The sequence below is a fragment of the Tenrec ecaudatus genome, chromosome Y (assembly GCF_050624435.1).
Source record: "Tenrec ecaudatus isolate mTenEca1 chromosome Y, mTenEca1.hap1, whole genome shotgun sequence".
In the NCBI taxonomy this organism is placed as follows: Eukaryota; Metazoa; Chordata; class Mammalia; order Afrosoricida; family Tenrecidae; genus Tenrec; species Tenrec ecaudatus.
The window spans coordinates 17,287,122-17,313,789 of record NC_134549.1 but is presented as its reverse complement, the minus strand read 5'-3'; the positions used below and the strand labels follow the sequence as shown (position 1 = coordinate 17,313,789).

At 55.1% G+C, this 26,668-nt stretch overlaps 1 protein-coding gene across 2 annotated transcripts; it reads right to left on the bottom strand.

The window, feature by feature from the left end:
- Positions 1-116: 116 nt before the first annotated feature.
- LOC142435549 (uncharacterized) lies at positions 117-21,336 on the bottom strand. 2 transcript variants are annotated; one of them, XR_012781573.1, is made up of 6 exons: positions 21,221-21,336; positions 14,997-15,214; positions 13,032-13,158; positions 11,247-11,385; positions 2,032-10,031; positions 117-729 (listed from the first exon to the last, which is right to left on the bottom strand). XR_012781573.1 is itself a non-coding variant. In XM_075539771.1 (5 exons), exons 2-5 carry the CDS (start codon positions 15,000-15,002, stop codon positions 8,723-8,725), a joined length of 1,581 nt encoding a protein of 526 aa, XP_075395886.1. In that variant the 5' UTR covers positions 15,003-15,214; positions 21,221-21,336; the 3' UTR covers positions 1,637-8,722. The 2 variants fall into 2 exon arrangements, 1 of the variants encoding a protein (XP_075395886.1); XM_075539771.1 differs by lacking the exon at positions 117-729 and having other exon boundaries at positions 1,637-10,031.
- Positions 21,337-26,668: the final 5,332 nt, after the last annotated feature.

Here is a 26,668-nt window from a genome sequence, read left to right as displayed (position 1 = left end):
AGAGAGAAAGAGAGAGACTGTCTCTTGCCTCCAAGAAATTCCCAGAATCCTCAGGAGAAGGCCATGTCCACACAGAGGTCTCATTGGCTGTGATCTGATTGATAAACTGGATTCCACCCCTTCCCTCTTAATCCTATCAAGTCCCAAATTGACACCAGATGATGTAACTGCCACGGTAACACTTTGAGAAATTACGTGAGTAGTTGGGCTTTGAAACCAAGCTTTCTTGGGGACTAAGATGAGACTGTCTTCACCTGGAAGTAGTTACAGCCCTGGACACCTCCGGGAGTTGTAGTGTGTCCTACAGGGTCAATAAGAAATGGAATTGTTTCCACGTAGTTTATTTTTAATATTTTTATTCTATGTCTGAGCTGTGGGCGGAGCAGCAGGTGGGCATCCTGGGCCATGGAGAGCAGAGGTCAAGGGACCCATATCTGGGGTCTGTCAGAAGGAGGCCTATCTTCTCATGATGAGGTCCCGTCATAAACGGCGGTCTTGGCTGCTAACAAGCTAAACAGCCTCTAACGTGTGCGGAGCCCCAAGCTCCTCTGCTTCTGCCTAAAGGTTGTTTTAGAGTTCAAACTGCTTCTTCACATTGTTGTCTATCAATCTGCTTCTTCAGCTCAGGAGGGCGGGAGGGGGCCGACGCTTTGGTCCAGAACTGGCGGCGTCCGGCCGAATCAAGAATGGCTCAGACATGCCTCCCCTTGAACACGTCTTGAAATAACTCTGAAGTTTGTATGTAGAACCACAACAGTATTGAGTAAAATGCGATTAGGGAAGGGAATGAAAAAAAAAAAAAGCAAAATTAGAGATGAAAGAGACATTTTGGGTGATGGTCTATTGAAGTCAATAAAATTCTTCCCTATATTATTTATAAGATTTAAAATATGCACGGTGACCACGCCGATCTGGGTGCTTACAAACATCCTTGGTAATAAGGTGCGTTCAGCAGTCAGCTCTGGCACCGTGCCTCAAAGGGGAGGGGTCATCTGGGGGGAAGATGTTTCTGAAGGCACTGGGCCGTTAGAGACTTGTGCAACCAGTTTTCCTTATGCCCCCTCAGGGGCAAGAAGGCTGGTTACAGACGGCACCCCACTCTCTTTGCCTTCCTTTCAATGTAATAAATCTAACTGGAAATATCAGAGACCCATTGGCTGGCCAGGTCTCAGAATCTCCAAGGTGCTATACGGGCCAGGCGGTGTTACAAAAGAAAATGATTTTCTTCTGCTTCCGACTACCTACAGATAATTCTGGGGTTTCCCAGTGTGTCAGCGGGCGTCCCAAAGGGCTGTGTTTGGGGGCTCATGTGCTCCCATCGTCCCCTTTTGGCTAAATATAACAGAGAGAGAGGGAGGTGTCCGTGATCCTCAGGCACCCAAGTCCAGGAGGCAAGGAGGTTTCATAAACTAAAACCATTGGAGGCACCTGGTGCGGCCCCTTTATCAGGCGAGAGCTGCACCTCCTCCTGCAGGGGTGGAGGGTGGGCATTCCCCTCCTGGACCCCAGGAGGGAAGGACTGGGTGCCTGCCAGCTAATTCTTTTCGCCTTCCCACCCCGTCCTAATTAGGGCGAAGCCTGCTGTCCAGTGTTGACATTTCTTGGTTTCTTCCTAACACTGTACAAGGAAAGGGATCAATCTGAAATAGTAGATAAGCACCTACCGGCCGGCAGAGGCTTAGGGATGTCTCCCTTCCCCAGGATTCCCGTAAGTGATGGCCTATTATCATGTGCTTTGTAATGGATGGAAAGGAGTGGGTAAGGCCCTGTCCCAGCCACGGGGGGAATCAGTGTTATGCAGGTTCTATTCCCCCACCGCAGGCAAAACATCTCAAAATCTTACCCCCCAAAAAGAAGACAAAAGATTGGGGGGAAATGAAGAAAAAAAGATGCATAATTCCAGGTCTGTCCACTGACCTTTGTGACTCTCCCCCGACTGGTCCTGGAGGAATGAGGACCTACCCCTTCCAGCCTCAAGTTATTTGGGGGGCTTTGTGGCTGTCCACAGTTCAGACTGGACTTACTACCCACCTGGTGGCCCCAGTATTGTTCTCCGTCTTGGCAGGCTCCAATAAGGGGACAGCATGTCTCGAGCTGTTGCTGGCCTTACAGACTTGTCTCTGCAGCGATGTCCTCCGGGCTCGGTGTGCCGATCTGGGGTGCCGAATGTCCATTTCTTTTTCCTCCTTCGTTTGCTTCCGTGTGGGCAGTGGTAGGCCGGCCCCCTCCCCAACTGTAGCTTTAGTGTTTTCTTCTGTAGCACATGCCTCTAGGAAGGGGGTCAGTCTGGCTCTGATAGAGGCCGGCCGTGTAGCCCAATTTTGATTCATTTCTCCACGTGGTTATGTTGCCCTCAAGGTTTGGTGTGCCGTGGTCGGGTCTGCGTGCACACTCCCAGTGCTGTGGAGACATAACCAATACGCTCCCCCCGGGAGGGCTAGTGCCCTGCTCCCCCAGTGTCATCATCTACCCCCTTTCCCGTTTGGTGTTGGAATAAAATGTACCTCCTTGGGTGTGGTCTGACCTCCACGCGACTGTCTGCACCTCAACCCAAATATCCTGAGACACATTTCTTCCCTCCCTGCTGTGCTGATGATACTTACCTGGGGAGGGGGGGTCTCATGTTGTACCTGCCCTTTTGTGATTGGCTGACTTCGCGTAGCACGATTCCCTTTTCTCTTTTGGTCTCTGTGATTGTTGGTTTGCCTACTTACATCAGATTGGGGTGGGAAGCAAGCCCGTCTGTAGGTGTGTTGCCATCATCATCTTCAGAACATTTTCCTTGTTTGAGCCCTTGGTTTTTTTTTTAATCTTTTTATTAGGGCTCATACATCTCTTTTTACAATCCGTACATACATCATTTGTGTCCAGCACATTCTTACGTATGTTGCCATCATCATTCCCAAAACACCTGCTTTCTACTTGAGCCCTTGGTATCAGCTCCTCATTTCCCCCTTCCTCCTCGCTCAACCTTCCCATGAAACCTTGATAATTTATAAGTACTTATTATTTTATCATTTGAGCCCTTCTGTTTGAGTTCTTTTTTCCCCCTTTCCTCCCCCACCCTCATGGATCCCTGACAAATTATAAATTAACATTATTTTTTAATTTCCCGTTTCCGTTGCGGTGGAAGAGAAATGGGATAGAAAGATAAAGAATCTGTGATGCTTTTGAAGGTGTCTCCTATACATCCATTCACTAAAATGCCCAAGACTTCACTTAGGTGGACTCCGATTTGTCCCCTTTGTGTGATGAAATCTACCCAGCCTTGTCGCGTCAGGGAGTCAGTTCTGGTGGCGTAGTTGCGATCTGCAAGGTCTGCAGTTGGAAACCACCACCGCTCCTCAGGAGAAAGACAGGGCTTTCTACTCATAAAATCACCGTGTCGGAAACCCCCTGGGAAGTTCTACCCTGTCCTATATGGCCCCATGAGTCAGTTACCGACTTGGTGGCAGTGAGTTGGGGTTTGTTGACTTCTTTTGGGGCCTCTGTGGCGACCTATGCAAGCCAGCGAAAGCCTCCAGCCTGGCATCCAACCCACGGATCTGGAAATAGTCAGCCCTACAAAAACCACTGCAGTCATGCCCTTGAGATAAATCTCTCTCTCTCTCTCTCACACACACACACACACACACACACACACACACACACACACACACACACACACACACACCCTCAAGCGGCTTGGCTTCTCTAGAGAACCAAGCCTAAGATGAGGGAAGGGGGGAGCATGGCGGGTGTCACTCATGATGTTTATCCTTTAAGGATAGACTGACATCAGTAAGGATGGCATTTCCTCTATGAAAACATCAAGGACGCAAACAGGAAGCGCTCGCGCTAGAAATAGATGGCACCTGTCAACCAGACATAATAGAACCAACTGGCGTCCAACTGACAAAGTGAAGGGAGACAACGGATAATGGAAGACCAACAATCTATAACTGGTCGAGGATTCACGAGGGTGGGAGGGTGGGGTCGAAAGGGGGGAAAAAGAGGAGCTGATATGCCAAGCACAAAGGAAATGTTTTAGAAATGTTCGTGGCAACCTATGTACGAGCATGCATAATACAATCGAATGATGGATTGTGATAAGATTTGTAAGAGGCCCCACCCCCCAAAAATGATTAAAAAGTAAAATTTAAAAACACCAAATTGTAATGTTCAAAACCACATCTCTGAGACCATCCTAACAGCCCCACTGCACTGACGTAGCACCGGAGGGCGGACTTGAAACTCAAACCTTTAGGCCAGCAGCTCAGCCTAACAGTTGGCAACATCCAGTGACCTGGCAATGAAGGATCCTGGGGGCTGTGCTGCCGTTTTCCTGCAGGATGTGGATCCGCGAGACTCTGCATGCACCAGCCTATGATCTCCCAACTTCCTGCTTCATTGGCCACCAGCTCTGTTGGGGGCCCTGCTCGTGCCCCACACCTGGATTTCAGTTGGACTGGGCTGGGAAGTTCCCTGTATACAAATTTCTCTGCAAAAACACCTGTCATTTATTCTCTAGAGAACCCTTCCTGGCACATGACCCGATGGCAAACTCCTCCATTTAAAAGGAACCAATCTGGTTAAAAACCAAAAGCAATTAATTCTCTGGATCCTAGTTTGCCTACTGAACTTTCTCCATTTTTAAGTTATTTTTATTTTATTGGAGACTTCTATCACAATCCATACATATATTTATTGTGTCAAACACATCTGTACATACGTTGTCATCTTTTTCAAAAGATCTATTTGAGCCCTTGGTATCAGATCAGCCCCTATATCTCCTTGATAATATTATTTTTTGTTTCATGTCTTACACCGACTGCTGTCCCCTTTCACCCACTTTTCTACTGTTCACCCCACTGGGAGGGGGTCCGTAGGGCCCCTTCCCATACCCTGCTAGTAAAGTTGCTCCCCTTAAAGGGGAGGGCAGAATGGAGACCCAAAGTCCATCAGTAGTCAACTGGACACCCCATCAGAAGGGCCACAAGGAAGAGACAAACCAGTCAGGGTGCAGTCCAGCACCGACGAAACACACAACCTCCCTCTAGTTCTTTAATGCGTCCTCTGCCACCCCCACCCCACTATCATGACCCCGATTCTACCTTCCTCCGTCTTTTTTCTTTCATGTGTGTCTCAAAATGACACCCGTTTCTTATTACGAATCACTGTGTAAAGTTCACAATGTTAATACGATCGGTTTTACAGGAGCTGGTTCATAACTACAGGTTGTGCATTAAGTGATGTTTCTAACCTGAGGACGGCCAGAACACAAATAAGTGAAATATGTTTAAAGTCAATTTCACTTACCTTTTTTCCCAGTAGTTCAATCGTTTATTTATTATTTTTAAAAATCAATTTATTGGGGCTCATATCTTTTTTTTCTTTTCTTCCTCCGTCTCTTATCAGAGAAGACTGCCATCTTTATTCCTTTGGAACACCACTGGCTGAGCTTGAGCCACTAACTAAAAGGTGTGTGAAGTTCACATCCACACAAGGGTGTCTTGGAAGAAAGGCATCCTGCTGCTGGGCTTCTGTAAAATACTGTCACTATGTCAGGTTTCTTGGGTGGGTGATGCCTCGGTTGTTGGCTTAACAGGATAGAGAGATGTCGTGCTGAATCCTGGTTTGTAATCCAAGTGGGTTTCCATGAAGGACGGGAGAAGTTCCAGGTTTTAGAATCTCTAAAAAAGTACACCTACTTCAGGGAAGCAGGCCAAACTGCGCGGAAGCCTTGCTGGGCTTCACGGCTGAATATTGGCAACCTCGGGGGCCTGTGTGCACATATGAGGTGAACTGAGGCCAGGGAGACCCAGGCACGGCCAAGCAGGCACAGGAGCAGGTTAAAAGAGAGGAGGATCCTTTCAGACCTGCCACTGACCGCAGTCTTGGCCAACAACCCAGCTCCCTCACCACCCTGCAAAGCAGGGGCTCTGCTGGGAGACCCTGAGCCAAGGAATGATGGCTGAGCTACCTCACCTGGAAGCAGTACCTGGCGGTACAAGGACAGTAAGCCCGTGGACCGTTTGTGGGCCAGCGGAAAAGCTGCCACGGGCTCAAGTAGCAAGAAAACGTCTTGAAAATGACGCAGACCTGTACAAATGTGCTTGACACAATGGATAGACAGATGGATTGTGATGTTTTTTTGTTTTGTTTTTTTTGTTTTTTTGGATTGTGATGTTTTAAGAGCCTCCAATAAAATGATTTTTTTAAAAGTGGCCTTAAATGCCGGCCTCCACGACCTTTGAGGCTTTTTTGTGACCTGTCCCTGACCATCCCGGAGAAAGGATTTGCTGGGGGCCAGGTGTCGGCGAGTTTGTTTCAGCCTTTTCACCTGGGGACATCGAGAGCCTGAGAGCAGCAAACACAAAGGACCACAAAGTTGACAGTAGAGAGATCCTCCCCCCGAATCCTCGTGCTCCATCTGAATCCGTTTTCTTCCAACTGCGGCTCCATCAAGAAAGGTTTGGCAGGTGCCGACTCCCCCCGGAGCGACCAGGTCTGGGTGGTTTTTCTAGCGACAAAGCAGGAAGCCCCGTGCACCAGCTGCTCACCCTCAGCAACCACTGTGGTCACTACAGTCCCGTGCCGATGCCACACTGGCTGGCACGTCTACAGCGATTCGTCTCCCGTTAATGAAATCCGGGGGGCATCCAAGGAGGGGCAAGTGCTGTTGCATCAATGGAAGCAGGAGCCACGCCAGCGCCTGTGAATCCCGTGACACTCTGAAGCCCCAGCCTCCCCATGTTCCCCGGAGATGTCCGTTTTTGTGTCTTTTTAATCGGGGAGGGGGCGGTTGTAACTCCCGTTAATTTATTTATTTTATTAAGACAGACTCTTCCACCTGGAGGCTCCCTTGTCTCCCAGTCCCATGTATGGAATTCACCAGGCCCCTGCCCCTCTGCAGTCAGTCTCTGTCCCTCTGAAGTCTCACTTTTGTTGAATAGATTTATTAAGGAAAAAAAAACAAGACAAAAAACAACAGAAATAGAAGACGACACATGGCGTACCAAAGTTTAAAAAACGCTTAGTTTAAACAGAAAATTTACTTGCCATGAAAAAGTACATCCAAAAAAACACACAGAAATATACTAACCGGCATCTGCAAGAAGCTACTTTTGTGCAGAAAGGTAACCTTGCCTTGTGGTGAGAAAGCAACGGACCTTGTAGAGCAAAGTTGAGTAATACAATGCGATCTTCTCTCCTGGGTGGGGGGGACTCAGTTTTGAACGAGTTATGAGATTCTCCTTGGCTACGCTCTGCGGTGCATGATGAAAACGTGGCTACGGGACCAGTTCCACACATGGACTGTGGTGAGTGAAGAGATATTCCCGAAATATGGCTCTTCTACTCATTTCTCGGGAGAAACGTGGGGCTTCCTACCCCCGAGCCCCCACCCCAGAAGAGTCACAGCCTCAGAAACCCAGAGGGCCAGTTCTACCCTGCCTCAGGGGGTCGCTGTGGGTCAGCATCCACGGGATGGCAGAGTGTATGGATTTTTGGTTTATTGACGGCTCATTAACACCCACCCAATGATTGGATGGCCGTCAACATAAAGCAGAGGGAGCTCTAAGTCAGAGATTGGTCAGATTCCACACCTGGAACTAGGAGACCCGCCTAAGACGCAGGGGCAGAGAGAATGACGGGGCCCGTGGAGGAGGAACGGCTATCAAGGAGCACTTCAGAGCCCCGCCCCACGTGGGAAAGGCGGCAGAGGTCATGGCCAGGCCTGGCGTACCTGAGCAGGAGCCCCACTGCTGAGCAGAGGCCGCAGGGAGGCAGAGCAGCAGCTGGGCTTCGTGGCCCAGAGGAAGAGGGCAAGGAAAGGGGTTACTGACACTATGAACAGCCAGAGACAGGCTCGAGTGGCCGAGAAGAGGTCCCGTTGTGGATCAAAAACCGTAGCCTTCAGTCTACTCATCCTGACTTGCGACCAGCTGTGAACTTCCCCTCGTGGCTGAGAATTCTGAGCGTGTGGTCACTGCTATGGATTAAAGGACCCAGCAGGGCAGGAGGGTGCCACGGGCAGGAAGTCTCCCGTCAGAACAGGGTAAAATATATATATTTATATATATATGGAGGGTGGAGGCCTAGCTGCCCCCGTGTGATTGCACTTGGCCTTGGGCTGGTGTGGGACGCTCCTTCTGCCTCCTGAAGCCAGAGGTGGCCAGTCAGACAAGACCCACCGTGCCATGGCTGCGGGCACCAGCAAGGAAACACCCCCCTTCTGCAGCATTCGTTCTTACTCACGGGGAAGCTTCGCTCTTCCCTTCGGCACTTCCAGGAAATTTGCTGTTTATAACGACAGCAGGAACGATGAAAGCTTCCGCATCTTACCTCCAATGGTCTCTCCCAGGATGAATTCCAGTAAGCCAGAAGCAGCGAACAAGCAATTTCTTACCCACGCCACCTAGATGCTTAAGGCCTCTGGACTGTGGCTGGTGCTCTGGGCAGCGGGGTTACTGCCGTGCCTACAGCTGTTCCCGCGCTTCTTGAATCCGCAAGGTGCCTGCGCAGAGGCTTTTTCGGCGTGTGGCAAGGCTGCTGTCCTGCCTACGGACGTCCCCAAACCCCTCACTCTCACGCCAGTGCCTGCGCGTTGCTGAGCGAGGCAGGAGGAATCCAAAGGACCTCCCCACGTACCCCGCGTCGCTACGGCCTTCCTCCTCTGCGATTTCCCCCGCGATGCGCAAGGGCTGGCAAGAGCGGCCGGCTCCCCCAAATCCACCAGGTTCTATCCGCTGTGAATCTGCATGTGTGTCGTGAGCGCCGAGAGCACACGGAAGGCCGTACCGCATTTCTTACACGCGTAAGGCCTCTCCCCGAGGTGCGTCCTCCGGTGTATCGCGATGCCCGCCGCCTGGCTAAAGGTCTTCCCACACTGCTTACACTCATACGGCTTCTCCCCGCTGTGCGTCCTCAGGTGATTCGTGAGGTGCGAGGAGCGCCGGAAGGCTTTCCCACACTCCTTGCACTGGAAAGGCCGCTCCCCGCTGTGAGTACGGACGTGCTCAGACAGGTAATAGGAACAACCAAAGGTCTTCCCACACTGCTCACACTCATACGGCTTCTCCCCGCTGTGCGTCCTCAGGTGTGTAGTGAGGTGCGAGGAGCGCCGGAAGGCTTTCCCACACACTTGACACTCGTACGGCCGCTCGCCGCTGTGGATCCTTCTATGGATGATGAGGTTTGAGGACGTGGTGAAGGCTTTCCCACACTCCGTACATTCGTAAGGCCTCTCTCCCGTGTGAGTCCGTATGTGTTCCGAGAGGCAATAGGACCGACCGAAGGTCTTCCCGCATTCCTTGCAGTTGTACCGCCTCTCTCCGCTGTGCCGCGGGAGGGCTGAGGGCGACCCGAACGTTGCCCCAAATTCCTTATAACCATAAGGCTGCTCTTCAAACAGGCCCACGGCAAGTTCTGGGCACGGAGCACAAGCTCGATCGTACTCCTGCTGCTCTCGGTCCCTCTCGTCTTTGCGAACGAGCGTTTGCCGAGCGAAGGACGAGGAGGAGCTGAGCGCTCTCTCGCGTTCCTTCGATGAGGAAGACTCGTCAAAGCCGTGAACTGCTTCTCGGAGGACTGGGGATGCAGGATGGCGGTGGGGCTTCGGGCTTCCTTTCCCAGCACACGCATCCCCTCTCACGGGCGTCCACCAGGAGGGGTCCCCCCAGGAATCTTCGCCGCATCTGGGGCGCCCGTCACACGCCCCGCTGCTGCTCGTTCGCGCTAGATCCGCCAGGGCCGAGGAACAAGTGAAGTCTTCCCCCCATTTTTCCTCACGTTTGATCGTTCTCGGCGGGGCGGTCACGTCAGCGTGACCACTGCAGGCTTCGGGGCACCGAGCCCAGGTGTAGGCATCGCATCCGGTGTGAGACCCGATGTGGTGATCCCGTCGGTGGCCCGTGCAGGGCTCCCCATGCTCACAGCACCGGAATGCACGTCCTTCCGGAAGTCGGCTTTGAAACACAGCCAGATCTGGCATCTGGCTGGAGGCTTTCCCGCCCGGATTTCGTTCGTGGAGTTCCTCGGCACCGAAATTTCTGTTAAAAATAAGCATATTCCCAACGGTGAACTTGCATGATTTTGCCCTATATCGTCTCCTGTTTCACGTGAATAAATCATTTAAGATCATTACTGTTTTTCTGAAACTTAAGATTTCCTGACAATGATGTCCACACATGACATATTTCATACTTGATACCTGACTCACAATGACAATGTAGATCACAAATTCCAGGAACACGTAATGATAAGGCTGGGTTTGTAAGTAAAACCACACGCGTGTACATGGACACGTTAGCGTATATCCAGTCTCTGAATAAATTCACAACTGCTCAGCCATTTCCAGCATCAACACAGCCACCATGGGCATGCTTAGGTCCCTCAAACGTTTAGGTTCCGTGAAGGAATTTGATTCCCGGCAGCAGGGTTTAGGGGGCCACGCACTGAAAGAGGTGCAGGGCGTCGGGCACAGAAAGGTTTTTCCCTAGGTTGTCCCCCGTACGACATGCCAACCTGAGGTGCTGCTTGCTAACACATGGTCAATGCACTACACGGGGAGCCAGCTCCTTAAAGGTCATCTCCTGAGGGCTACCAGCCGTCTGGAGCAAGGAGACCCTATTGCCTGTCCCACCCCAGGGGGGTCCACTCCCTGCGGATACGGACAGCAGATTAGTCCCCTGAAGGAGAGCCCAGAGACAAGGTCAGGCCAACTCCAGGAGGACCAAGGTTAGGCTGCTGGCTTGACCTTCTTAGTCCACCCACCCCTTCCTATTGCGTGGACACCCCTAGCTCATCGCCCTCCTATTGCCTGTCGCACAACCCCTGCCTGCCACACCGTAATTAGGGGGGGCCTGTGCGTCCCCTATGTGTCTATCAGCTGCGGTGGGAAATGCATTCTCTCTCCCTGCGTGGGTGGGTCTGGATGCTGAGGTCTTGGCTGTCCAGGAGGTGAGCAATTGCCTGCCTTGTCTGATGTCGTTTTAAGTTGACCCCGCAATTACACAACCGCCCTTTGGACCCATTTGATTGTGGGACTGGCACCCCACAGATGACCGACATCTCGAGGGGCGCTGCTGGCTGTTCCTGCTGGGCTCGACCTCTGAAAGGAAACGGATTTGGCTGCTGGGCGATGCCTCCTCCGTCCTCCTTTACCGGAACAATTCCTGCGCGGCTACGGATTCGAGGGTCTGATGTGTGTATGTGAATTACGACGTTCTCCTGGGGCCCTGTCTGCTTCTCAGGGGGACACTCACCTCCCACGCATGTCCTGGGCTCCGCTGACTTCGGACTCGGAGCTTTCGGCGACGAGGGAGGGCCAGGTGCCGCTCTTCAGGAAGGGCAGCAGCATGGGCTCGCTGGGTGACGTCTCTCCATCGTGAAGGTTTAGAGAGACTGACCCAGCAGTTCAGGAGAAGGGTCACAATACGAGACAAAAAGGAAAGCAATCATGACAGGGACTGTCCTGCCACGGACGACACGCTTAGCCACCTGCGATGTTCACACACGTGTGGACGTCACATGATCTGGCGTCAATTTGAGAGGATTACGGAGGAGTGAAGGGGTGGGGCCTGACCTGTCAATCAAGACATAACCAATGAGGACTCTGTGTGGGCGTGGCCTTCCCATGAGGATTCTGGGAACTCTGCTATTTCCTCCTGGGAGGGGGGAGACACCGCTCGCTCTGCTCACTCCCTGGGAGACACTGCAGGGCGCATGGAACCAGACCGCTGAAGCGGGAGAAGCCACGTAAGACGCCTGCCAGCGCTGAGAGGCTCACAACGCCACTGCATCCAAAGACTTCCTACCCACGGGCCTGCGATCTTCCTGAATTCTGCATCATTGCATGTGTTACGTGAGTCTGAAGAGGAGTTCATTGATTAGTATTGATTAGTATACATATGGGCTAATACTGGATTTATGGGCTCGGACTGAACTGGGTTGAGATGCTTTCTTAATGTACGATCACCCTTTATAGAAAACTCACACGAGCTTCTATGGATTTGCTTCTCTAGTCTACCTACTAACGTGACCAGATGTCTCGATTTTTAACAATTTGTCCCGCAGCATTTTTAAAAAGTCCCGATTTTTGGAAAGGATGCACGACAGGCTATAGAGTCTGCGGCTGCCGTGTGGCTCTGTCACCAGGACATGAGTTTTATCAATGGTGTCCCGCTTTGCCAGTGTTAACAACTGATCACGTTAATTAGACTGACACAGCAAGTTAGCCATCTATGAAAGGAGATACTTCCTCCAGGAGGAGGAGGAGGGCGACACAGCTAGGCGTCACCAGGAGAGCTAAACAGACAAGAGCGTGACACGCCCGTGACATTGAAAGAGGATGTTCTAGACCACAGGCGTGTGGACGTGGACGCGCAGACGTCAGCTCGGGGGTAAAGTCCTAAGAAACTCTCAAATACACTCCCACGGAAAGTCCTCCAGGCAAGAAGGTCCTTTCACAGCCCTCCTGGTTTCCCGGTGCTTCCCAGGGCACTGGGCCTGGATGAGCCCCTCATCCGCGGTCCTGAAATCCTTCCTTGCTTCCCTGGGAACACCAAAGTAGAACCGGCACGGCGCTCATCGGCAAGGGCAGCTCATGAGTAAAGACACGACAGAGGAAGCAACAGCTCCGTCCCTGACACGGAGCCTGCGGCTGCCCCTTCGGGGTGAAGACAGACAGGAGGTACGTTTGCTGCGGTAAACAAAGAATCGAATTTGTAGCCCGCACGGTGAAACTCCATGGGACCCAATCCGGTCTCTCTGAGTGTCCTGACGTGGTCCCAGGGGCGAAGAATGAGTTTAAGCAGCACAAGACTCAAGGCTTTTAATCAGTAAACGGATGAAAGCTCACGGTGACCGAGTTCATGGCAAATCCAGGAGCTACGAGCTACATGGACCAGGGCACCTCGTACTGCACAATGCACTCTGCCCCTTGATTACACGAAAGCCACCTTGATGGAGACATTGTTGCTTAGTAAAGGCATTCACACACGCACACGTACGCATGCACACACACATGCACACGGCGATGGCATCCTCACCTACGGAGGCCAGGTTTCTCAGGGTCTCCACCATCACGTCCCTGTAGAGTTTCCGCTGAGCCAGATCCAGCAGCGCCCACTCCTCCTGAGTAAAGACCACGGCCACCTCCCGGACGAGCACAGGGTCCTGAAACAGCCCACACAGCCTGGATCAGGAGGGGGCCAGGCCCCCCAGGGTGCACCGGACCTCGGGGAGGTCAGAGTGGAGGGGGACCTGACACCGTGCTCGGGCTTCTCCCGGGTCCAGGTCGGCTGCAGGGCACCGACGTCAGTCTCCTGCATTCGCTGCCCACACCGACTTCCTCCTGGCTTCTGTCTCCTCCCAGGGCTTACGACACACGCACACACGCACACGCACGCACACGGTCTCTCCACAGCTCGGCTCAGAGCCCCTGCAGAAAGATGCATGAGCAGGGGCTGCAGGTTCGGAGGGTGGACGGTGCATTGGAAGGAGTGACAGAGAAGGGAATTATTCCGCGAGATCTGTCGCTATCTCTGCCTTTAAACTGCCAAGCGGCGCTTACGTCCTACAGAAAAGGCAACACAGTAAAAACACGAGCACATCCATCTTTAGGAAGATGGCAAAGGAAGCAAAACAATCCTTTTTAGAAACCGTGGCTTGTGAGCCCTACACTGGGGAAGGGAAAACAGACCTACTTCTCAGTTCTAAGCATCGTGAGCAGACCACGATGATTTTGCAAACTCTCGAATACAATTCACATGCTCATGGCTTTGCTTTATTTTTTTCCGGCTTTTCAGCCTCTTTAAGACGATGGAACGTTTCGCAAATCTGCATGTCATCCTTGCTGGGGGCCACGCTAAGCTACTGTGACGTTCCAGTGTTCGTCCGTGTGCTGCCTGGCAAGCACATGACTCCCGTTTATACCCAGCTTCCAACTGGGGAAGCGCTGCCCGTGGGGCGAAAATAACAATGTCACTATGGTTCTTAAAAGGACATTATGTTTCTTAAAAGAACGTTATGTTTCTTAAAAGAACGTTATGTTTCTTAAAAGAACGTTATGTTTCTTAAAAGAACGTTGTTTCTTAAAAGAACGTTATGTTTCTTAAAAGAACATTATGTTTCTTAAAAGAACATTGTTTCTTAAAACATGATGGAAGTCAGGGGACGTCAAAAAGTTTTCACTAACAGGTCGCTGTCCTAATAATGAGACCATTTAAAAGCGATCATTGAAGATACAAATGTTATTAGACGGCCGCATGCTCTTGTCGTCAGGTGCTGTGGCCGTTAGATCATCGGTGGTCAATTGACCTGTCCATCAGGTCGCAGCTTGATGACCTCATTTGGAGAAGCTAAGGGATAAACACTCGCTGGAGGGGGGGCGCTTGCTCCCTCCCTGGGAGACGTCTCTGTGGACAAGCCCCAGGGAGACAGGCTGACGGAGCCCGAGCCCTGGAGCTGGAGGAGTCACGTGGAGGCCACGCCGGCGCTGAGCTGCTTCCACGGCCACGGGATGCACAGACTCTGCACCCGCCGGCCTGTGACCCTCCTGCATCCGTGTCATTGCATGAGCTGCCTGCGTCTGAAGGAGAATTTATGGATCGGTATCGGACATGAGGGCTCATATCAGACTGATGGACTGATCTGCACGGGGCTGGGCTGCTTTCTCCATATTCAATTGCTCTTGTCTAGAAAGCTGTTTCTAATACACACACGAGTGTCCATGAATTTGCTTCTCTAGTCGACCTGGACTGACACGGGGGCAGCTCTGGGAGTCACGGAAGGAAGGTTACCACGGGCATGCAAAACCTAGAGGCGTGAACACAGAGAAGGGCCCGGTGGTTTGGGGGCAGGACATTTGGGGGGGCTCCAGTGATGCAGTTGCTGGGCCTGCTTCTCGATCTTTTTCTGCCACCAAGCAAGAGGACCCGCGGCACAGAGCAGATGCCTCCCCCCCCCCCCCCGCTAAGACACCCCCCACGAAGCCTGCGGGCCGTCCAGCTCACCATCATTTCCTCGCTGACGATCCTGGGTGTCTAGGGAACTGCCGTCTCTCGGGCCCGTCAGGAAGAGTGGATGCCGGGCCCGGAGCACGTCCGCAGGAGGCGACGAGATCTAGCTGCCCTGCGAGCCACCCCGAGGTGTGCAGATCCTTCCTGGGGTCGTGTGGCCGTGCAAGACGGCTGCCCCAGGCGGCCGCTGACCGAACGTTGTGCAGCAGCTCCTGGGGACACACAGGGAAGGAAGGGAAACTGAGTCACAGCCTTGGGAGCCGCAGGGGCAGCTCCAGCCTGTCCTGCAGGGCCCTCAGGAGCTGAGAATGACTCAAAGGGAAGGTCCTGCTTTCCCCGCCTTTTTGCCGAGTTCCATAAAACCTTCCATCCGTCATTGCACAACGTACGTGATGGAGCATCTTTCCTGTTTGCTTCCACCCGAACATCCGCTTCAGGCCCTTCATTTCCTCCCACTCTGCTCTCCAATCTCACCACCTGCACGCCCTTCCGGAGCACTTAGAAAACTCTTTCCGCTCTCCCGGGATTGGGCGGGGGGCATCGCCTGCCTCTGGTTCCCATTTCTTTCCAGCCCGAACCCCTCCCAGCAGACGCCGAGGTTTCCATTCCCCGTCACAGTGTGACGCCTCCTCTCTCATCAGCGAGACACCTGCGTCTCCCCGGCACGCATCGCCATTCCCTGCCTCAGTTTCCAGAATAAGCGATGCTTCCTCCTGTCCGAACGGGACGGGCAGGAGAGTGGAGCCAGGTGTTATCAGAGTGGACGCCCTGCCCGGTGTCCAGAGTGGAATGAGGGTAAAGGGGGGGCAGGTTGAGGGGACACAGGAAGACAGAGTGGAGAGAGAACGAGCCAAATAGGAAAGGGAGATTAGAGAGAGGAAGAGACAGAGGGACGGACGTGCGGCCACGGGAGAAGGTGGAGAGTCAGAGAGGTTGGGGGAGGTGTCCTGAGAAGGCGGGGTGTTGGGGTACGCTAGGTGGGGATGGAGAAGGGGTCAGGGACCCTGGCTACGGCTCAGAACAGCGGCGCTTCTGTGGGCCCCGCTAATTACGAGTCCCCATCCTGAATGGTAGGCGTCGGGCCCCCAGCGCAGGCAGGAGGCCGGGCCCAGTGCAGAACGTTGGTCTGAGGCCAGACGCCCTCCACCCAAGTCCCAGGACGCCCCGGCGACATTCGCTGATCCTCGGGGCTGTGGGCATCGGCATGATAGTGTTGAGCCATTTCCTGATCCAGAACCGAGATCCAGGCCTGGTCCTCCTCAGCATCTCCCTCCGTGGGGCCAAAAGTCACTCCAACCGGGCTTGTCACCCCCCAAACCTCTGCCAGACACCAGGCTCCAAACCAAGCCCCCGGCCGCGGGGCCGCTGTGTCTCACGGCCACCCGGTCCCACAGGCAGGTTTGCAGGGAAGCCGTGTCAGTGCGTTTCCCAGGCGGTAACTCTGCGGGCGTGGACAGCCTCTTCTGTGGAGCGGCTGGTGGTTCTGAACAGCCAACCGTGTGGTTCGCAGCACGATGCGTAACGATGCCCCCAGGACTGCCAATTATGCAGGCTGACGGACACAGTAGACAGGTGAGACTTCAGGCTGACGGACACAGTAGACAGGTGAGACTTCAGGCTGACGGACACAGAAGCAGACAGGTGAGTCTGCAGAGCGACGGACACAGAAGCAGACAGGTGAGTCTGCAGACTGACGGACACAGAAGCAGACAGGTGAGTCTCCAGACTGACGGACACAGAAGCAGACAGGTGAGTCTGCAGAGTGACAGACACAGAAGCAGACAGGTGAGTCTGCAGAGTGACAGACACAGAAGCAGACAGGTGAGTCTGCAGAGTGACAGACACAGAAGCAGACAGGTGAGTCTGCAGAGTGACAGACAGAAGCAGACAGGTGAGTCTGCAGAGTGACGGAGACAGAAGCAGACAGGTGAGTCTGCAGAGTGACAGAGACAGACAGGCAGGTGAGACTTCAGGCTGACGGACACAGAAGCAGACAGGTGAGTCTGCAGAGTGACGGAGACAGAAGCAGACAGGTGAGTCTGCAGAGTGACAGACACAGAAGCAGACAGGTGAGATTTCAGGCTGACGGACACAAGCAGACAGGTGAGTCTGAGAGTGACAGACACAGAAGCAGACAGGTGAGATTTCAGGCTGACGGACACAGAAGCAGACAGGTGAGTCTGCAGAGTGATGGACACAGAAGCAGACAGGTGAGTCTGCAGAGTGACAGACACAGAAGCAGATAGGTGAGACTTCAGACTGACGGACACAGAAGCAGACAGGTGAGTGCAGAGTGACAGAGACAGAAGCAGACAGGTGAGACTGCAGAGTGACAGACACAGAAGCAGACAGGTGAGTCTGCAGAGTGACGGACACAGAAGCAGACAGGTGAGTGCAGAGTGACAGACACAGAAGCAGACAGGTGAGTCTGCAGAGTGACAGACACAGGAGCAGACAGGTGAGTCTGCAGAGTGACAGACACAGAAGCAGACAGGTGAGTCTGCAGAGTGATGGACACAGAAGCAGACAGGTGAGTCTGCAGAGTGACAGACACAGGAGCAGACAGGTGAGTCTGCAGAGTGACGGACACAGAAGCAGACAGGTGAGTCTGCAGAGTGACAGACACAGGAGCAGACAGGTGAGACTGCAGAGTGATGGACACAGAAGCAGACAGGTGAGTGCAGAGTGACGGACACAGAAGCAGACAGGTGAGTGTAGAGTGACAGACACAGAAGCAGACAGGTGAGTGTAGAGTGACAGACACAGGAGCAGACAGGTGAGTGTAGAGTGACAGACACAGAAGCAGACAGGTGAGTGCAGAGTGACGGACACAGAAGCAGACAGGTGAGTGTAGAGTGACAGACACAGAAGCAGACAGGTGAGTCTGCAGAGTGACAGACACAGGAGCAGACAGGTGAGTCTGCAGACTGACGGACACAGAAGCAGACAGGTGAGACTGCAGAGTGACAGACACAGAAGCAGACAGGTGAGTCTGCAGACTGACGGACACAGAAGCAGACAGGTGAGACTGCAGACTGACGGACACAGAAGCAGACAGGTGAGTCTCTCCCACGTTGGGTCACAGCATCCGGTCCTCAGCACCCTGGGTGGACTCAGGGAGAAGGGCCGGCGTCTGAGTCCTCTGGGACCCAAGGGCCCTCATCCCAGCCCAGGGCTGCCTGCTCCTGGCTGCACCGCGTCCGCCCGTGACCGGCACAGCCCCTGCATGTCGGCAAAGCCCAAGCTCACCGCCGCCGACTCAGTGACCCCGCAGGACACGGTAAACTGAGTCTCGACGGGAGCAGAGCTCGGTCTTGCCCCAGTGGGAGATGTCAGCTGATCTGCTGGAGGAGCCGGGGGCATTCGTCGATCCCGCAGCCGGAAAGCTGGCAGGTGGGAGCGCCGGTGGGAGCTGCCATGTAGCTGTGCGGCCGTAGTCCGAGGGGAATCCAGGAAAACGACGTGAGCACCTGCAGACTCTCCTTCTCCAGAGAGAGGGTTTGCGGATGTAAAACCACCACAATTTCCTGGCGCTGCTACGAGCCAGCGTGACCCAGGCTGTGTCTGCACAATTAACCAAGCAAATCCACCCCCAGGAACATTTCTTGTCTCCCGACACCAGTTTTCCAGAAGGAATTCTTAGAACAGCCTCGCGCTTACACACGACGAAATCCATCGCTCACAAAGAGCGGGAGACGCTGCCAACCAGGTCGTGGGGACACACAGACGCCGGACAAGCGTCAGCACAAGAGCGAAGACCCAGCACTCCGGGAGGCGGCCTGGTTTGCGGGGATCTTGCGAGGTCGCTGCGGTTCCGAGGCATCGATTCCACCTCCCGCAGAGTCCGCCTTTCGCAGGCTGGGCTGCGCTGGAGAAGCGCGCGTCCAGTAGGAAAACTGTCGGGACACACGGACAACGGCGCTCGGTTGCAGCGGTCACTCCCAGCGCCCTGGCGGCGCGGTGCCGAAGGGCTGCCCTGCAGACCCCGAGGCCAGCAGTTCGAATCCAGCAGCCGCTCCCAGGCTTTCTCCTCCTGCCACGAGTCCTGGACACCAGCGAGGGCACTTCTGCTCCGCAGGGCAGCCTTGCTCAGCCTCCCGGCCATCAGGGGGGATGCGGACTCCATGCATCCGACAGGACAGGGAAGGGTCCACCCCGTGGGTTTCTGAAACCGTCAACTCCACCTTTGTCAGCTGCTGAGTGACCTGTCCGTTGTCCCTCCCGGGACGGGGAAATCCTGCTGGGCATTGCTGTCAGCCATGTTCCCGCACGCCCCGGGCTCTGCCCACGGCAATTAGCTCGGACTGTGGTTCCAGGATGATTTGTTCTGATTCAACCTTGCTCCCTCGGATGCTGTCGTGCTAACGGTGCGTTGCGCTTGTTACAGTGACCGTTAGGGTCGCTTTGGGGCCAGTTTGTCTTGTGATAAAGGAGGGAACCGTGCAATGCAAGGCTTGCTCTTCCTGGAGTTTGCAGAATGTTCCGATCAAAGTGATGCCCAGTAGCAACCCCTGAGCTCAGGAAGAGCAACATCAATTCCGCTTTCTGCTTCTGTGCACGCCCGACGGGGTCTTAGACAAGGGATCGCTGAGTTTCCCGCCTTTAGAAGAGGGACTGGCATTTGGACTCGGAACTGCAATCACAGAATCGCTTGTAGGGTCTCGCGGGCCGGTGGTAACCGAGTCAAAACCCTTCTACGTTATCAGGACATGGCCGCGGCTGCCAGTTAATCGAATGCACAACCCTGAGGGTCCCCAAGACGGGAGCGCGATGTGCAAGTCGGAAGCCCTGTTTCCCCCCAAGAAGCTACAGGTGGCTTCAAACTGCGGAACCGACACATAACGAGGACACCGCAGGGCCCCTGGACGTGACCAAGCTGGGTCAGTTTAGTCAGACACGCGGGGCCGATGGGAGCGCAGCGGATGAAATGCCCAGAATAGGTTAATTTAGAGACACCGGGCGGGAACCAGGGTGGACGGGAGGTCGGTGGGTTAAATAAACTCTTAGCAAGTTTCAGCTCAGTGGGCGGGAGACTGGACGCTGGACTGGCAATCAGTGCACAACACAGGGCGCGCGCGCGGAAGTTGCTGAAACAAAAAGAACCTGCAAACTGCAGGGTCAGTGGTTCGAAGCCACCAGCTACCCCGAAAGGGAAAACACGAGGCTTTCTACTCCTCTGAGCAGTCAGTCCTGCAAACTCCCAGGCGCCGTTTCACCCCGTCCTGCAGGGTCGCTGCGCGCCGGCCTGAAGTCGACGGCAGGGAGGGTTATTTTTTAAATAATAGAAAATTTGAATGCATGCACATATAATGATATTAATTTAATTAAACGTGCGCAAGCAAGCACTTAAACTAGCCCAATTAGCCAGTGTACACACGAATCCCCCCAGGCTGGCGGGGTTCCCCGCAATGCGACTGGTCAGCACGGAGCCGGGCGCACTGGGGTGCTGTACTCAGAATGGAGGCAGCGTCCGCCTGGGGGGAGGGTTGGTGACCCGCGTGACCCCCCTTTATCTCCCAGGGGCGCAGGGTCTGTGGAGTCAAGAAGCGCGCCTCCATCCGGGCCATTGGGGGGGCGGGGGGGTCCTGCCTGCAAGCCACCCGGGGAGCAGGGACACGGGAATCGGCCTGGCAGCAGCTGCAGGCCCCGGGGTGCTGAGGGAGGACGCACGACTGTTTCTTGGGGTGCATTTTGCTCCCAACTGGCGGGAACTGGGTGGCTTCCCTGGGAGAGACACGGGGGTGAGAAGGGGGGTTCCGAGACGCGCAGGGGCAGTTCTGCCCCGTCCTTCAGGGACGCAATGGGTCCGCGTGCAGATGGCGGGGAGCTCCCGTCTGCAATGAACCCCCGTAACTGTGCGTCCCCCGCGATCACGCCAGCGACCGGTGCGACCCCCGTGCACCCCGAGACGGGCCTGGGGGGGATCGCACGGCGTCATTGGGGGGCCCTGACCCCTGCCTCGTGGCCACAAAAGCCAGAGGTCAGACCAGGCTCCGGGGCGCCCTTTGCACGCAAACACGCAACGGACACGCTTCGGGGTCCCCGGGGGAAAAGGGGGTGCGGTGCCTGCAGGCCCCCAGCCCCCCTGAAACTGCACCGGGAGCGATGCACGCGCACACGCGGGCGAGGCGCTCGGAACCAGCCCCCCGAGCGCGGGCACCCCGACTCTGCGCGCCCCCCCCCCGCCCACGGAGGGGACCTGTGACCTGTGACCTCACCGGGACGGCAGCTCCCGCCGGCTCCTGGGCGTCCGCGCGGCGCTGCGGGCCGGGGCCCCGGGTCCGGGAGGGACTGAGCGGCCGCGCGGGCAGCGCTCTCGGAGCCGGGGCCGCCGGACGCTGGACGCTGGACGCTGGACAGGAGCCCGAGGCGCCGGTGGACACGCGGCAGCCGGCCTCCGACGCGGGCCGGAGCGGGAGGGAGGCGGCGCGGCGGCGGCGGGACGGGCATTTCCGCTTCCGGTTTCGCGGGCGCCCGGTGCTTCAGCCGAAGCCTTCCGCGCGGAAACCGCTCCCCGCCCCGACACGGGCCGGGACGAACAGTTCCGTTTCCGGTTTCGAGGACACCTGGTGCTTCCGCAGAAGGAGTCCGTGCGCAAACAAGGCGGGCCGCTCCGGAGTTCCGCACGCGGTCGGATTCCGACCTCCCGGGCGCGCGTCTTGCTCTCCCGGGGCTGCTTGGAGGAAAAGCCGCAGAGCGCGCTCTCCGCCGCGGAGCGGATGCACCGCACGTGCATACGGGAGCCGAAATGCAGATTTTAGCCATCCTTTATATGATAGCCACGGGGACATTTGCATATCTGCATATTTGGCCCCCCTTGAAATGAGCGCTGCAATCTGCATATTTGGCCCCTTGAAATGAGTGTTGCTGTGTGTTTTGCAGCCATTGAGAGATGGGGGATGGTGAGCAGAGGACACAGGTGGGGAAACAGCAGGAGTGACCAGGTGTCAGCAGAACGGGTTAAATCCACAGGCAACCAACCCGAGGCTCGGTTTGCAAACTCCTCGCCCGGGGCCAGGCCAGTCCTGCGAAGAAGGTGGACGTGAGCTTTGGGCTCAGACCCAGCGCTGACTGGTCCTTTCTGACCTGGGGACACAGGCGGGGCCAAGGAGCCCACGGCTGCTGTCAGTCCACGCTGGGAATGCGACGCGCTGGGAGAGCTGGTCGGTGTAACAGGTGGTTTGCAGGAAAAAGAAAAAGAAATTATATATGTGTATATATGTGTGTGTGTGTGTATAAACATATATAACCAGGTGGAAGGAGGGAGGGGGAAATGAGCTGATACCAAGGGCTCAAGCAGAAGGCAAATGTTTTAAGAATGATGATGGCAACAGATGTACAAATGTGCTTGACACAATGGATGGATGGATGATGGATGGATGATGATGGATGGATGATGGATGGATGGATGATGGATGATGGATGGATGATGGATGAAGGATGGATGATGATGGATGATGGATGATGATGGATGGATGGATGATGATGGATGATGGATGGATGATGGATGATGGATGATGATGGATGATGGATGATGGATGGATGGATGATGGATGATGGATGATGGATGGATGATGGATGGATGGAGACAGACAGGCATGAATAATGGATGGAAGAAGACATAGGCAGACACGAATAATGGATGGATGATGGATATGTAAATAGATAGATTGGTGGATAGATAATAGACATGATAAATATGTAGATAGACAGACTGATGGATAGATAATAGATAGACATGATAGATAGATATCTAGATAGATAGATAGCCATATAACTTTATTGGGGTGCAATCCAGACACACAATTCGATCGCTCCATCCTATCAAGAAGGATTTGTCTGTTGGAGAAGGTGCGCGGGGGTCGGGCCGACAGGGGGGCGCAAACAGGGGGTTTGCTCTCAGCTTGAGGCCAAAGGTCTCCTCTGAGATGGAAGCTCCCTGCATGTCCCCCTTTCTCACCAGAAACGACGTTAAATTGGGGGCTCACGCGGCTCGCGATTCCACACGCACAGGGGCGCCCCTAACTGAGCTCCCCGGCTCTGTGTGCACAGGGGCCCCCCATCTGCGCTCCGAGCCCCGGATTCTGCAGAGGCGGAAAGCAGAGGGGTGCGGGGCTTGTGCAAACCGGTGCACAGTCTGAGGGGCTCCTCTCTCTCCCTGCGGGTGCGGGGGGGGCCCCTGACCGCCGACCCGGGTGCGGGGAGCAGACGCGCGTCCGCGGGTTCCCATTTGACACCCGATCGTCGGACCGGCCCTTGGAGGCATTTAATTTGTTCCCGTTTTTTAAAAACGACGCTCTGCTTCTTTTCCGGCGCAGGTTCTCATGCGCTGCGCGATGTTATCAACGCGGCTCTCGGTTTTCTGCTCCGACGGGTTTTCCTGTGAGTGAATCTCCAGGACGGTCGCTCGGAGGATGCAGCGGGAGGCGCGGGCCCTGGGGGGGAGGGGGAGATGGGGAGGGGAGAAGACAGGGGGGAGGAGGGAGGGGAAAGGAGATGGGGAGGGGGGAGGGGAGCAGAGATAGAAGAGGGGGGAGGGGAGATGAAGGAAGGTAAAGGGGGAGAGGAAATGGGAGGGGAGAGGAGAAAGGAGAGATGGGGGAGGGGGAGAGTAGATGAGGGAGGGGAGATGGGGGAGGGGAGAGTACATGAGAGAGGGGAGATGGGGGAGGGGAGAGTACATGAGAGAGGGGAGATGGGGGAGGGGAGAGTAGATGAGGGAGGGGAGACGGGGGAGGGGAGATGAGGGAGGGGAGAGTAGATGGGGAGGGGAGATGGGGGAGGGGAGAGTAGATGGGGAGGGGAGATGGGGGAGGGGAGATGAGGGAGGGGAGAGTAGGTGAGGGAGGGGAGATGGGGGAGGGGAGATGGGGGAGGGGAGGGGAGATGAGGGAGGGGAGAGTAGATGGGGAGGGGAGATGGGGGAGGGGAGAGTAGATGGGGAGGGGAGATGGGGGAGGGGAGAGTAGGTGAGGGAGGGGAGATGGGGGAGGGGAGAGTAGATGGGGAGGGGAGATGGGGGAGGGGAGAGTAGGTGAGGGGAGAGTAGATGAGGGAGGGGAGACGGGGGAGGGGAGATGGGGAGGGGAGACGGGGGAGGGGAGATGGGGGAGGGGAGGGGAGATGGGGAGGGGAGATGGGGGAGGGGAGAGTAGATGGGGGAGGGGAGATGGGGAGGGGAGATGGGGGAGGGGAGAGTAGATGAGGGAGGGGAGACGGGGGAGGGGAGATGGGGGAGGGGAGAGTAGGTGAGGGGAGAGTAGATGAGGGAGGGGAGACGGGGGAGGGGAGATGGGGGAGGGGAGGGGAGATGGGGAGGGGAGATGGGGGAGGGGAGAGTAGATGAGGGAGGGGAGATGGGGGAGGGGAGACGGGGGAGGGGAGATGGGGGAGGGGAGGGGAGGTGGGGGAGGGGGAGAGTAGATGGGGGAGGGGAGATGGGGGAGGGGGGAGGTGGGGGAGGGGGGCGGGCTTGCCGACGGGGTCCCCTCTCCTCGCGAGCCGAGCGCGGACCGCCGCCATCGCGGACGCGGCTCCAGGCCACTCGGAGCATCATCTTCAGACACGGAACCGCGACGGGCGGAATCCCTTGCACGTGGCGCCCCCGGCCCCATCTCTCGGCCGCTGGCTCACAGCGCCATCTTGTGGAGACGGGACAAGAATCAATGCAGAGTCCCCCGCACCCGGCGCCATCTTGAAACGCGCGCCTCGTCCCCTTCCTGACAGAGCACACAGACTACAATTCCCAGAATCCCTCACACCCGGCGCCATCTTGAAATCCCCCGCTCACTGCCTCCAGTTCCAGACAGAGCACCCTACACTACCATTCCCAGAATCCCTCACGCCCCGCGCCATCTTGAAATCGCGCCCTGGCTGTCTCTACTTCCTGACAGGGCACCGTACACTACAATTTCCAGAATTCCTCACACCCGGCGCCATCTTGCAATCCCCCGCTCCCTGCCCCCTCTTCCTGACAGAGTAGCCTAGACTACAATGCCCACAATCCCTCACGCCGCGCCATCTTGAAACGCGCGTCCCACGGCCACTTCTTGTATCGCGCGACCCCTTCCACTTACTGATAGCCCACCCTACACTACAATTCCCAGAATCCCTCACGCCCGGCGCTATCTTGGACCTCCTCCTATCACTGTCTCCTTTCTGACAAAACATAAACTATAATTCCCAGAATCCCTAACACCGGGCGCGATCTTGAAGTACCCCCTCCCTAAGGCGACGAGATGTTAACATTTGCAAAGTGGGACACCATTGATAAAACTCATATCCTGGCGAAATAGCCTCATGGCAGCCGAAAACCGTATACCCTAACTTGTCGTGCTTTCTTTACAAAACTCCGAAGTTTTTAAAACGCCGCGGGACGCAAGAAAGTTTGCTAAAAATCGTGACTGTCCTGCAAAAAGCTGGGCCCTCCCACTGTCTTCTTTAGGTCAAAGCATCATAAACTACAACTCCCAGAATGCCTCTCACACGGAGCCATCTTGAAATCCCGCTCCCACTGTCAACACTGCGACAGAGCAGTCTCTACTACACTTCCCAGAATCCTCGACACCTGGCGCCATCTTGAAACCCCGCCCTCACAGTCTCCACGTAGACAGAGCGCTGTACACTACAATTCCCAGAATCCCTCACACTTGGCGCCATCTTGGACCTCCTCCCATCACTGTCTCCTTTCTGATAAAACAAAAATTAAAATTCCCAGAATCCCTAACACCCGGCGCTACCTTGAATTCGCCCCTCCCACTGTCTCCTTTATGTCAAAGCACTATAAACTACAACTCCCGGAATCCCTCACAGCCGGAGCCCATCTTGAAATCTCAGTCTCCGGTTTCTGACAGAGCACTCTCTACTACACTTCCCAGAATCCTTGATACCCGGCGCCATCTTGAAACCCCTCCCTCAGGCTCCACTTTCTGACAGAGCACCGTACACTACATTTCCCAGAATCCTGCACACTCGGCGCCATCTTGGACCCCTCCCCTCACTGTCTCCACAGGCTGCCAAAACACTGTAAACGACAATTCCCAGGATCCCTCACACGGCGCCATCTTGAAACCCCGCCTTCACCGTCTCCCTGAACTACAATTCCCAGGATCCCTCGGCCCCGCGGGAACCTTTAAAGGTTTCGCGCGCCACATGAGCAGGGTTTCTCCTTTTTTTCGTTGCAAAAGGACCGGAGGAGCGTGTTTAATTCCCTTTTTTCGTTGCAAAAGGACCGGAGGAGCGTGTTTAATCCCTTTTTTCGTTGCAAAAGGACCGGAGGAGCGTGTTTAATCCCTTTTTTCGTTGCAAAAGGACCGGAGGCGCGTGTTTAATTCCCTTTTTTCGTTGCAAAAGGACCGGAGGAGCGTGTTTAATGCCTTTTTTCGTTGCAAAAGGACCGGAGGAGCGTGTTTAATTCTCTTTTTTCGTTGCAAAAGGACCGGAGGAGCGTGTTTAATGCCTTTTTTCGTTGCAAAAGGACCGGAGGCGCGTGTTTAATCCCTTTTTTCGTTGCAAAAGGACCGGAGGAGCGTGTTTAATTCCCTTTTTTCGTTGCAAAAGGACCGGGTGCCGCGAACAGTTCGGATGCCCGTGCCCGCAGGGTTGAGGGAGACACTCGATGATGCAATAAATCACCTGCGGGGAGACTTTTCCTCCGCCTGGAGCCG